General features: G+C 44.8%; 1 protein-coding gene across 6 annotated transcripts in view; it reads left to right on the top strand.

Moving 5' to 3' along the window:
- The window catches only part of DCDC2 (doublecortin domain containing 2), a 242,081-nt gene that overhangs the window by 3,116 nt on the left and 225,491 nt on the right, over positions 1-13,474 (top strand). For all 6 annotated transcript variants that reach the window (XM_073331884.1, XM_073331883.1, XM_073331885.1 and 3 more), the window contains exon 2: positions 8,940-9,016. In XM_073331884.1, the coding sequence (XP_073187985.1) occupies positions 9,010-9,016 (7 nt within the window). In that variant the 5' untranslated portion in view covers positions 8,940-9,009. The remainder of the gene's footprint in view (positions 1-8,939; positions 9,017-13,474) is intronic.

A 13,474-nucleotide genomic window follows, 5' to 3' on the forward strand; every position in this document is an offset into this window, starting at 1 on the left:
AGCGCTGAAATCGACATTGCCGGGTCAAATTTGGGTTAGTGTGGACGCAATTCGATGGTATTGGCCTCCGGGAGCAATCCCACAGTGCTCCATTGTGACCGCTCTAGACAGCACTCTCAACTTGGATGCACTGGCCAGGTAGACAGGAAAAGCCCTTGTGAACTTTTGAATTTCATTTCCTGTTTGGCCAGTGTGGCGAGCTCATCAGCAGAGCTGACCATGGAGTCCCAGAATTGCAAAAGAGCTCCAGCATGGACCGAACGGGAGGTATTGGATCTGATTGCTGTATGGGGAGATGAATCTGTGCTATCAGAATCCATTCCAAAAGACAAAATGCCAAAATATTTGAAAAAATCTCCAAGGGCATGAAGGACAGAAGCTATCACAGGGACCTGCAGCCGTGCTGCGTGAAACTTAAGGAGCTTAGGCAAGCCTACCAAAAAACCCAAGAGGCAAATGCCTGCTCAGGGTCAGAGCCACAGACATGCCTCTTCTACGATGAGCTGCATGCAATTCTAGGGGGTGCCCCTACCATTGCTCCACCCCTGTACATGGACTCCTGCAAGGGGGGAGTCTCACGCAAAAGTGTTGAGGATTTTGGGGACGAGGAAGATGATAGCACACACCAGGCAAGCGGAGAAACCGTTCTCCCCAACAGCTTGGAAATGTTTATGAACCTGGGCTCTCGGACCTTGAAGGCAGAGAAGGCATCTCTGGTGAGTGTACCTTTGTATATATAATACATGGTTTAAAAACAGGCGTGTTTAATGATTAATTTGCCCTGAAGACTTGGGATGCATTTGCGGCCAGTACAGCTACTGGAAAAGTTTGTTAACGTGTCTGGGGATGGGGCAGAAATCCTCCAGGGACATCTCAATGAAGCTGTCCTGGAGGTACTCCCAAAGCCTTTGCAAAAGGTTTCTGGGGCGGGCAACCTTATTGCTTCCTCCATGGTAGGACACTTTACCATGGCAGGCCAGTAGCACATAGTCTGGAATCATTGCATAAGGAAGTATGGCAGTGTGTGGTCCTGGTGTTTGCTGTCATTCAAGCAACATCCGTTCTTTATCTCTCTGTGTTATCCTTAGAGTGTTATCATTCATGGTCATCTGGTTGAAATAGGGGAATTTTATTAAGGGGACATCAGAGGTGTTCCTACTGGGCTGTTTGCTTGTGGCTGAAAAGAAATCATCCCTGCTGTTAGCAACGTGGTGAGGGGAGGGGTGAAGCTATCCCAGAGAATTGGGTGTGGGGATGTTTAGTTGGGTTCGTGCTATGTGTTAACCCAAAAACATCAGCCCCTTCTTTTAAATGGCCAATGTATCTTTTTCAGTTTTAGTCTCCCTTTTTTTCCTCCCACAGCTGCAAGTGTTTCAACGCTGCAACAAGCATCTCCGGGCCAGAGGCTAGCACAGATAAGAAGGCAAAAAACTCACACTCGCGATGAAATGTTCTCTGAGCTCATGCAGTCCATCCAAACTAAAAGAGCCCAGTAGAATGCATGGAGGCAGACAATGGCAGAGTCCAGGAAAGTACAAAATAAACTCGAGGACAGATGGCTAGAGTAACAGGAGAGGGGGCAGCAGCATGATGAAAGGAGGCAGGATGCAATGCTGAGGCTACTGAAGGATCAAACTGATATGCTCTGGCGTATGGTTGAGGTGCAGGAAAGGCACAATCCGCCACTGCAGCCCCTGTGTAACCAACTGCCCTCCTCCCCAAGTTCCATAGCCTCCTCACCCAGATGCCCAAGAACGCAGTGAGGGGGCCTCAGGTCACCCAACCACTCCACCCCAAAGGACTGCCCAAGCAACAGAAGGCTGGCATTCAATAAGTTTTGAAATGCAGTGTGGGCTTGTCCTTCCCTTCTCCCCCACCCCTGCCAGGCTACCTTGGCAGTTATCCCCCTATTTGTGTGACAAATTAATAAAGAATGCTTGATTTTGAAACAACAATGACTTTATTGCCTCTGCAAGCGGTGATCAGAGGTGGGAGGGGAGGGCGGTTGGCTTACAGGGAAGTTGAGTGAACCAAGGGGGTGGGTTTTCATCAAGGAGAAACAAACAGAACTGTCACTCCGTAGCCTGGTCAGCCATGAAACTGGTTTTCAAAGCTTCTCTGATGCGCAGTGCGCCCTGCTGTGCTCTGCTAATGGCCCTGGTGTCTGGCTGCATGTAATCAGCGGCCAGGCGATTTGCCTCAACTTCCCACCCTGCCATAAACGTCTCCCCCTTACTCTCACAGATATTGTGGAGCACACAGCATACAGCAAGTAATAACGATGGGAATATTGGTTTCGCTGAGGTCTAACCGAGTCAGTAAACTGCACCAGCGTGCTTTTAAACGTCCAAATGCACATTCTACCACCATTCTGCACTTGCTCAGCCTATAGTTGAACAGCTCCTGACTACTGTCCAGGGTGTCTGTGTACGGCTTCATGAGCCATGGCATTAAGGGGTAGGCTGGGTCCCCAGGGATAACTATAGGCATTTCAACATCCCCAACTGTTATTTTCTGGTCTGGAAAGTAAGTCCCTTGCTGCTCCTGTTCATAGAGACCAGAGTTCCTGAAGATGCAAACGTCATGTACCTTTCCCGGCCATCCCACATTGATGTTGTTGAAATGTCCCTTGTGATCCACCAGTGCTTGCAGCACCATTGAAAAGTAACCTTTTGGGTTTATGTACCGGCTGTATTGGTGGTCCGGTCCCAAGATAGGGATATGGGTTCCGTCTATGGCCCCACCACAGTTAGGGAATCCCATTGCAGCAAAGCCATCCACTATGACCTGCACATTTCCTAGAGTCACTACCCTTGATAGCAGCAGCTGAGTGATTGTGCTGGCTACTTGCATCACAGCAGCCCCCACAGTAGATTTGCCCACTCCAAATTGATTCCCGACTGACCGGTAGTTGTCTGGCGTTGCAAACTTCCAAAGTGCTATCGCCATTCACTTGTGAACTGTGAGGGCTGCTTTCATCTTGGTATTCTTGTACTTCAGGGTAGGGGAAAGCAAGTCACAAAGTTCCATGAAAGTGGCCTTACGCATAAGAAAGTTTCGCAACAACTGGGAATCATCCCAGACCTGCAACACTAAGCGGACCCACCAGTCTGTGCTTGTTTCCCAGGCTCAGAATTGGCGTTCCACAGCATGAGCCGGTCCCATTGCCACCAGGATGACCAAATTGCCAGGGCCTGTGCTTTGAGAGACGTCTGTGTCCATGTCCTCATCACTGCACTGCCATCACCTCCTCGCCTGCTTTTGCAGGTTCTGGTTCTGCATATACTGCATGATAATGCGCGAGGTATTTACAATGTCGCGGTGATCTGAGCGGGCTCCATGCTTGCTGTGGTATAGCGTCTGCAGGAGAGCAGAGTTGCAGGGGAAGCGGTGGTTGGATGACCAGTTTTGCAGACCTACTGCACCATCTGCTGCCAGGACACAACAGCTGAGTGGGTGCATGCTTGCCATGGTATGGCAAGACAAGAGCAGCCGAGCAGAGTTGCAACGGAAGCGGCACTGCGAGACCACCAGGAGAGCAGAGTGGCAGTGGAAGCGGTGGATGACGACGATGATGGTTAACAGTCCTATTGCACCGTCTGCTGCCAGGACTCAACAGCTGAGCGGGCTGCACGCTTGCCGCGGTAAGGTGAGACAAGAGCAGCCGAGCAGAGTTGAAGCAGCCCTACGAGACCACCAGGAGAGCAGAGTGCCAGCGGAAGCGGTGGATGATGACGGTCATATAGAGGGCCTGCGAGTGGATTCATAGCATCAGGAGAGCGGAATGGCAGTGGAAGCGGTGGATGTTGATGATGATGGTTAGCAGTCCTACTGCATGGTCTGCTGAAAGCAGTATGGCGCCCACATGGAAAAAAGGCGCAAAACGATTGTCTGCCATTGCTTTCATAGAGGGAGGGGTGACTGACGAAATGTACCCAAAACCACCCGCCATAATGTTTTTGCCCCATCAGGTATGGGGAGCTTAACCCAGAACCTGCGGCGGAGACTGCAAGAACTGTGGGATAGCTACCCACAGTGCAATGCTCTGAAAGTCAACGCGCTCGGTACTGTGGATGCACTCCGCCGACTTAATGCACTTAGTGGGGGGACACACAATCGACTGTATAAAATAGCCTTCTAAAAAATTGACTTCTATTAATTCAACCTAATTTCATAGTGTAGACATACCCTTAGTATTCAGAACTGTATGCAGACCTGTTGTCAAGTGGTGTGCATCTAGTGCAATGGTTACACATTTGGGCAGGTCTGTTGCATTGGGTTTTTTTTAAATGGAATGCACATATTCTGTCAAATAAGGAAAGGGTCCAGCTCAAAGCTGCCCTTGAAGTATAATAAATATGGTTGCCTCTAGCTTGCAGGATGAGGACCTAGTGGATGAGCACAGAATTCATGCCCTGCAAGGAAATAGCCACAGAGAGAGAGAGAATCAACCCTGTAGAAAATTAAAAACACATAAAATTCACATTTAATTGAAAATGTGAATTTCTGTTAGGTGAAAAATTCAGAAACTACTGACATTGCCTCAGAAGCCTTGATCAAATTGTCTCCACTTCCATTGCTGCTTCTACTCAGAACTGGATGAAAGAGGTTTTTTTCACCTTCTTTCCCACCTAAGCTGTCCATCGGGGGCTTTTGCCTAAAAGTTAATAAAGTTTCTCCTGCTTACGCCCTCAGGTATCTCTCAGGAGTCTTGAGTGCACTAAAAATACCCCATGTTGCTGACAAGTGGAATCAGCAACAGGTGTGGCTTAAACAGCAACATTTCAATGAGGATTTTGGGGAAAAAATAGTTCATATATGTTTACAACATTAATTGTATTTTAATGGAGTTTTTGGTTTGGGAATTGTATAAGTGAGTGAAATTGCTGTGGCGTAGATTTTAAAATTTACAACTGCATCAGTGTTTTATTTCTTCCAGTTAGTACGAGTGAGTAAAGTGCCCCATAATGTGTACTTCAAACTGTCAGTGAGGACAGTCCAATTACTGCAGAATTACAGCTGTACATAACCGGCTGATATTCCTCAGACTGATTTTTAGATACATTATGCAGAGCAATGTGAGTCTAAGAAAGGATTGTGGGCATTCCATTTAGCAAAATAGAGTGCACTGAAATTAAATTCACTTCTGTTGGAAACTTTACACTCACCCTCTCTGTACATTTTGTTGTTGTCCATTTTCATTATTAGGCCTGAGCTCAGAGTTGATGTAAGTGGATACTGTGCACTGACTTCATTTGTTTGTCTTGTATCAATTGATTTACACCCTTTGCATCAAGACTGAATGGCTTTTACAATCTGATTTATCCTATACAACATGCTACTGTCTGACAAACACATTATAGTTAAATGACAGTAATGTAAAATTAGATTCCCATCATTCATAAGAATGGCCATACTAGGTCAGACCAAAGGTCCATATAGCCCAGTATCCTGTCTTCTGACAGTGGCCAATGCCAGGTGCCCCAGAGGGAATGAACAGAACAGGCAATCATCAAGTGATCCATCCCCTGTCACCCATTCCCAGCTTTTGGCAAACAGGTTAGGACACCATCCCTGCCCACCCTGGCTAATAGCCATTGATCGACCTGTCCTCCATGAATTTATCTAGTTCTTTTTTGAATTCTGTTATAGTCTTGGCCTTCACAACATCTTCTGGCAAGGAGTTCCACAGGTTGATTGTGCATTGTATGAAGAAATACTTCCTTTTGTTTGTTTTAAACCTGCTGCCTATTAATTTCATTTGGTGACCCCTAGTTCTTGTGTTACAAGAAGGAGTAAATAACACTTCCTTATTTACTTTCTCCACACCAGTCATGATTTTATAGACTTCTATGATATATCCCTTTAGTCATCTCTTTTTCAAGATGAAAAGTCTCAATCTTCTTAATCTCTCCTCATATGGAAGCTATTCCATACCCGTAATCATTTTGTTGCCCTTTTCCAATTCCAATACAGTAACTCCTCACTTAAAGTCATCCCGGTTAACACTGTTTTGTTTTTAGGTTGCTGATCTATTAGAGAACATACATGTTTAAAGTCGCGCAATGTTCCATTATAAGGTTGTTTGGCTCGCTGCTCTCTGCCCACCCGCCTGGCGCTCCTGCTGGGGAGCAGGGTTGGGATACAGGAACTTGCCCCACTCCGCCCACCCAGCGTTCCAGCCAGGAAGCGGGGTCAGGGCACGGGGCTTGCCTCACTCCACCCACCCGGCGTTCCAGCTGGGGAGTGGGCAAGCCCCCATCCCCACTCCCCATCAGCAGTGCACAGTGGGCGGAATGGGGCAAGCCCCCACGCCCTGACCCTGCTACGCCCCTGCTTCAACCAAGCTTCACAATCATCATTGGTGAGTATAGTATTAAATTGTTTGTTTAAAATTATTTAAAACTTATACTATATATGAATACAATATCTTTTGTCTGGCGAAAAAAAATTCCCTGGAGCCTAACCCCCCTATTTACATTAATTCTTGCGGGAAAATTGAATTCACCTAACATCGTTTCGGTTAAAGTAGCATTTTTCAGGAATATAACTACAACGTTAAGTGAGGAGTTACCATATATCTTTTTTGAGATGGGACGACCACATCTGCTTGCCGTATTCAAGATGTGGGCGTACCATGGATTTATATTGAAGCAATATGATATTTTCTGTCTTATTATCTATTCCTTTCTTAATGATTCCCAACATTCAATAATCATTTCATAGTGCACACAAGTATGCCATGGTGTATCCAATTATTTTTTCAAATATTATTAATCCAAAAAGGATGATCTCTCCTGTGTTTATCTTAATTATGCACATGGAGACCGATTCTGTCCTCGGTTAGAGAACTGGAATTACTCAGGTGTACATTAGGGCAGAATTTGGCTGATGAAGGAAAACTATTTATATATAAATATAAAAATATTTTTGGATGTTTTTCTGCATTTATATATTGATTTCAATTACAGTGCAGAATACAATGTATTATTTTTTATTACAATATTGGCACTGTAAAAAGTTGAGGCATGAAGGGACATACGAATGTTTAGCATATCTGGCATGTAAATACCTTGCAACGCTGGCTACAACAGTGCCTTGTGAACGCCTGTTTTCTTTTTCAGGTGACATTGTAAATAAGTAGCAGGCAGCGTTATCTCCTGTAAATGTAAACAAGCTTGTTTGTCTTAGCGATTGGCTGAACAAGAAGTGGGACTGAGTGGACTTGTAGGCGCTAAAGTTTTACATTGTTTTGTTTTTGAGTGCAGTTATGTAAAAAAATAAATTCTGCATTTGTAAGTTGCACTTTCATGATAAAGAGATTGCACTACAGTGCTTGTATGAAGTGAACTGAAAAATGCTATTTCTTTTATCTTTTCTACAGTGCAAATATTTGTAATAAAAATAATATAAAGTGAGCACTCTGCACTTCGTATTCTGTGTTATAATTGAAATAAATATATTTGAAAATGTAGAAAAACATCCAAAATATGTATAATACATTTAAATTGGTATTCTATTATTGTTTAACAGTGCGATTAAAACTGTGAGCTGGGCTGCAGCCGGGAGTGGGGCCGTGGTTGGAGCCGGGGGCAGTGGCCGGGCTTGGGACAGGGCTGCAGCAGGGAGCGGGGCCGCAGTTGGAACTGGAGCTGGAGCTGCAGCTGGGGCCGCAGTTAGGGGTTAGAGGCCACAGCCAAGAGCGGGCCTGTGGTTGGAAGTGGGGCCAGTGCTGCAACTGGTGCCACGGCCAGGAGTGGGGCTGCTGTCGGGCCTGCAGCTGGGAGTGGGCCCGCGGTTGGGGCGGGGGCTGTGGCTGGGAGTCGGGTCGGGGTCGGGGGCTGCAACTGAGGCCGCGCTTGGGGTTGGGGGCCTGTGGCCTGGAGAAGGCCCGTGGTTGGAGCTGGGGCTGGGAGCAGGGCCGTGGTCAGCCCAGAACTGCAGCTGGGGCCGTGGCCGGGAGTGGGGCTGGGAGCTGGTGGCTGAGGCCGGGGCCAGAGAGGAGCTGGGGACAGAGCAGGGTGGGGTGGTGCTCTCTTCCCCCTGTGGCACCCTGGGTCCTGCTGCGCCCCCAAGGGGCACACCCTACAATTTACGAACCACTGGCCTATGGGCTGCAGCAGTGCCCACGATCTCTGCAACACATCTATAACATGTCTCACTTCCCCCAGCTACCACGATCATGCTTGATATGCCAGGATTTGTGTTGGAAGGCAGTCTTATAGTTGGCTTCTGCAGAGCCTGCACTGGGAAGTCTCCACCATCCTGGGCCCCTTTATGCAGCTCTGGCCCCTTTATCTAATGTAAGGAGGCTGGAGTAGATGAGTATCTCATCCCTTATGTCAACTCTGTGCCAGCTGGAATATCCCCCTGCAGAAAGGGTATTCTTAGGGCTGTTTCTGCTCCTTCATTTTGCCAGTGCATTGTAAAATGATATCGTGTGACTGTGAGAATTGGGCCTAAAGTCAACAGGGATGGCTGAATCTGGCATTGAATAGCTGATAAACTGGTTGACAGATTATACCTCATTGCCTGACTTTGGGACAGTATCAAGGTCATCACCCGTTTACCTTTTACACACAAAATAGTAATATTTCTGACACGTTTTTTCATATCTGGGTGAACCCAGAGACCAAGAGCACTGGATAGGAGGACAGTAATATTACTTTGAAGTTTTCCCTTTTATAAATTAGATCAGAAGTTGCAAATGAGTGGAGGAATATAACTGTTAACCAATAACAATAGTATGTCTGACATCAGTCAGCCTGAAATTACTCTCTTGTAATGGTTAACTGCCTTCCTGACAATTCACAGCAGGGGGTGATTTTTCCTTCATAAAAAGTTAAGATAAAAAGCAAGAGAAAAATTCCTGTATGTTGTGATCATCATGTGTGTTGAAATCAGTTTGTTCAATGTAATCATCATTTTCTAATCTCCAGGTATGAAGGAACCGAGCAGTTTTGATCTTGCAACAGTCGATGGGAAAAAGAAGCCAATAAAATAAATTAGATGAAATGTAATATATTTTCTGTTAATTTTCTGTCAGGCTTTAGCCAGGGTTTTGGGAAGGTCCAGTGGGGTCAAAGTCTTACCTGGCTTATACAGTGTTTCATTGTGCAGTGGTCTGGATAGAGCAACACATACAGTGTTAAAAAGGTAGTGGAAAATCATGCATTGCTAGCACACGCTATTTTCAAAATACAAATTTTGCTATTTGTCATCAAAATGAGTCCAAATATATCAAAGCATTTGCGTTCATTGAATAAGTCCATTAAAAAATAAATTTGAGTAATCAGAACATAAAACATACTTATTATAAAACATCTTATATTCTATTCAATAATGCAAAGATGTCCATGAAGAATTTTAGCAAATTTTGTACACACCAGAAATCATCTTTTGATTAAAAACAAGAAAGGGAAATTTCATTCCAAAGGGTAATTTATTTATGAAAAGTTATAAGTAATTTAGGATGAATGTGCCACACTGCTGCTGTATTAAGGTCTGATATTAGACCTACTGAACTCTATGGGAGTCTTTCTGTTATCTTTAATGGAAGTTGAATTGGATTCTTAATTTGTACATTATATACATCAGTATTTTGTGTTGAATTATATGAATTATTTGTCAAAAGTACTCAAAATTAACTGGCCTGAGCTAGAACTTTGTCTGTAAACCATGAATAGTTTGTGCAAGGGTTGGTTTGTCTCAATACCTTCTATAGATTGTTTTTGCAAACTTTATTCGCCCTAGGATATCCACAGACTTTATCAGGCTATTATTCATGGAGTGTTATGAATTCAATCCTGGTTCAGAAGGACAGGCTACATTAGGCAAGTCACATGGTTTCTGATTGGCTGATGTTGTCCCCAAGGGGGTCAGTCTCCAGCTCAGCAGAAGCCATTTTGATTCTTAGAGGATCCAACTGACCTCTCACAGTGGAATGGGTTATTTCTGGTGTTTAGGGCTACTGTGTCCTAGTGCAGGAGTGATTAAAAAGCTCCACATTTAGGGAACATGATCTACCCAAAGTGAACTCAGTTTGCAGGAATGAGCTTACTCTTGCCTTACTTGATCATTGTAGGAGCGGACTTTCACTTTGTGTTGTCAACAGACCTTGCCCATTCAGGCAGTAGAAGGACCATAGAAGGGAAAAAAACCAACAACATTATATGTATAATTTAACTTAAAAGACTTAAGTAGCGATATGGAGAGCGTCCCCCTACGAAACACGTGATTACATGTATTGCTCATCTAGGCAACAAGCTAACGCACACTCTGATTTTTTAATCTGTATATACAGAGAACTTGATCCCAGCCATACTGATACCTTGATTATAGCCCAGTCAAGTTTTTGAATTCAAGTGAGGAATAAGCAGCAAAAAGATACATGACCCAATCCAGTTGTCTTGTGAATGTTCTTATAATTGAAGACCAGGAAAGGAAAAAAAATCAGAAAATATATGTTATATAAATACAGAATGATTTTCAGTGTGTCAGTTGCTTTATACATGGACTGTCCATGTCATATAAAGAGAAACCATCAGATGCCAGTAACAAAAAGACAAATGTTGGCATCAAATAAATATAGCCCTAATTAAGAACTCACAGATCAGAGTCGGTAAAAAAAACAAACCGAAACCCCCACTTCTGTTAGTCTGTCATACCCCAGGAGCACCACACTCCCTTCTTCATTTGTTCTGGCTTGTCCTTGCTTCTGTGCTGCATCAATTGAGTTTTTTTTAGTGAATCTGGTCTTAAAGGAGTCCAATAAAAGTCTGTTTTATTCTTGAGAGTGAGTAAACTAATCCCTACAAAAAAGGAGTCCAGAAAGAGGTGCCAAGTGCAAAATGAAGGGGCTGTTTTTCAGATGTTTCTTGTTCCAGTAAAGTCTTTCCCCACTATATAGACTTTTAAAAGAGATAGCCAAGTCTCCATGGTGAAGGGAATTTCCTTTGCCCCTTTTAAAGTCTAATAATAATGCTTAGCAATCAAATGGCACTTCATATCTTTGAATCACTGTACAAACTCTAAGGCCCAATCCTTACCTAGGAAAGTAGTTCCAGTAACGTCAGGAGAATTGCTTGTGCAAGTAAAGGCTGCAGGACTGACCACTAACTAGTGAATCCTCCCATCATTATTATTATTTTATTTATTTGTATTACCATGGCACCTAGTCCTGGACCAGGAACCCAAAGCAGTGAAGATACGCTGAGGACCAAGCCCTTCTTCTTTCAAAATGAGACTCCCCAGCAATATTTTATGTAACTCAGTGTCTCTTATTTTGAAGGCGCTGAAACTGATTCTGTGCAAACAATGTTTAATGAAAGGATGTATCTCAAAACAGAGTAGGCATTTGACTGTGATCTCCTTGTAGAACAAACAAGAGGAATCAGTAAAGGCCTTTCTTATCAAATTTGTAACCGTAAGTAAAGAATAATAGCACCCAGTGAGAAAATAGTACTTCACCAGTTGCTGTATCCATCCGCAGTTCTCATGCACTCAGCATCTTTGCTTCTAGACACTGGAGGTCAGATCCTGGCCCCACTGAGGTCAATGGAGTTTTGCTTTTGATTTCAGTGGAGGCAGGATTTCACCCCAGATCACACCAGAATATTTGAAGGTAAATTGTCTGAATAAGTTTGAAGCACATTAATAAGGAAAATGCAGTCTGAGACTTCCCTTGTGCAATGTATCTTGGGTATTTTTGAACTATTATTCACAGCGTCAGAAATACTTTCAATCCAGTGAATTTCTCTAGTATGGATAACATTCAGAAAGAGGGATGGACGAATGGGAACATAGATCCGGCCCTTGTGTGCAGATATGTGGGGAGATAAGAAGGAGTCTTCACCCCTCTCTTGTACACCTTGTATGATGAGGGGGGACAGTCACAGTCTCTGCTTTGGGGGAGTCTGTTACAAAGGAGAAAACATTATTTATTTAAATAACAAGAAGATAATAAACCCAGTACTGATCTGCTGTAGCGTAGCATGGCTGTATTCTCTGTCTCAGCCTCTGCAACTGTTCCTGTTGCTGTGTAGACATAGTCCAGAGCGTTGATGGGAATTGTGGCATTGCATAGTGTCCTGCCAGAGGTGTGGTGACTTTAAACTTCTCCCTGAAGTTTAGCTCTTAGAGTTCATCTTTTCACCCTGCCTCAGGTGCACACGAGCTCTCCACACCCCCCCCCCCCCGCCTTTTTGGGCTCTTACAAGCTTTCCTCCACCCCTGCAGGCTCACACTGGTTCCCTCCCCCACATCCCCCTGGGGCGGCGAGTGGGGGGGAGGGGAGGGTTCAGCCATGCTCTTTTCTCTTGAGCTACCTGGGTTGCTATGGAAACTGTGGCAAATAACAACATTCTCCCCCACCTCTCCTCCCCCAGGAGAAGCTCCTTGAGCAACAGCAAGAACCAACTGCCACGGCTTGTGCCTCCTTCTCTCCCCACCCTTGGGAGCCCCAGAGAGGAGGATGAGACACACACTCAGCAACAGTGTCCCGCGTGCAGCAGTGCCATGCACCAGGTGGCTCAGAGCTGAGTGCTAGGTGAAGAGAGAGACACACACATACACCGAGAGAGAGAGAGAGAGAGAGAGAGAGAGAGAGTGTGTGTCCTGGACCTCCCCAGGCCAGGTGCTGCTCCCAGCTCCCATTCCTCACCTCCTGCCACTCCTGACTTGAATTACCTTTGTCCCCTGTCTGCACTCGGGTTTCTGCTTTTCTTCCCTCTGCCAGGCTTTTGGTGTTTGAATGATGCACCTGCTGTTGATCACATGGGGGGGCCTAAGGGGACCATTCATCCTGCACTCCTAGGAGGTGCTGACTGTTTCCATATAATTATGTTGATACAGAGGTGGGCAAATGAAACCCATCAAATAACTTATTCAATGAGTTTTCTGAAATTTTTCAAAAATATTTCCACCCTCCCCATTGCATAGGGTCAGGTGAATAATTCTGAAATAGGTACAAATTTCATGCCATTTTTTCCAAATAAAATATTTGTGACTCAGCCCCCTCTCCCTCCTTTTCTCATTACTCGCCCCGCTCTGATTTGGTTGGTGTGTTTAGGCTTAATCTGTCTGGTTTGTTGCAGTCTGGCAGCCGTCCTCACTTGGCTGGGTTTCTTTCTTTTTTTTCTTTTGAGGTGGGAAGGGGAGGGAAGAAGAAGTAGGATAAAGTTTCCTGAGCAACAGAGTAAAACCACTTATGAAAGAAGAGAGCTGCAAGTGCAAAGTGAGGCTGTAAAGATCCCGGCAGGACTACTATGAATTCCTTACTATGCTCAGTCACTTTTTCTCCTCCTTTAGATCTGTATATATTTTTTTTTGGGTATGGCTTAGTGTAATCTGTATTAGCCACCCCAGGCTCCAGGGCACAGCAAGAATCGGTTGCCTAGCAGAGGTTGCTCTTTAAGGGCTGAACAGAATTGTACTGGAAACCTTAGGGAGGCTCTCATCCCTCCCTGGTTGCTTT

Source organism: Lepidochelys kempii, chromosome 2, assembly GCF_965140265.1.
Source record: "Lepidochelys kempii isolate rLepKem1 chromosome 2, rLepKem1.hap2, whole genome shotgun sequence".
In the NCBI taxonomy this organism is placed as follows: Eukaryota; Metazoa; Chordata; order Testudines; family Cheloniidae; genus Lepidochelys; species Lepidochelys kempii.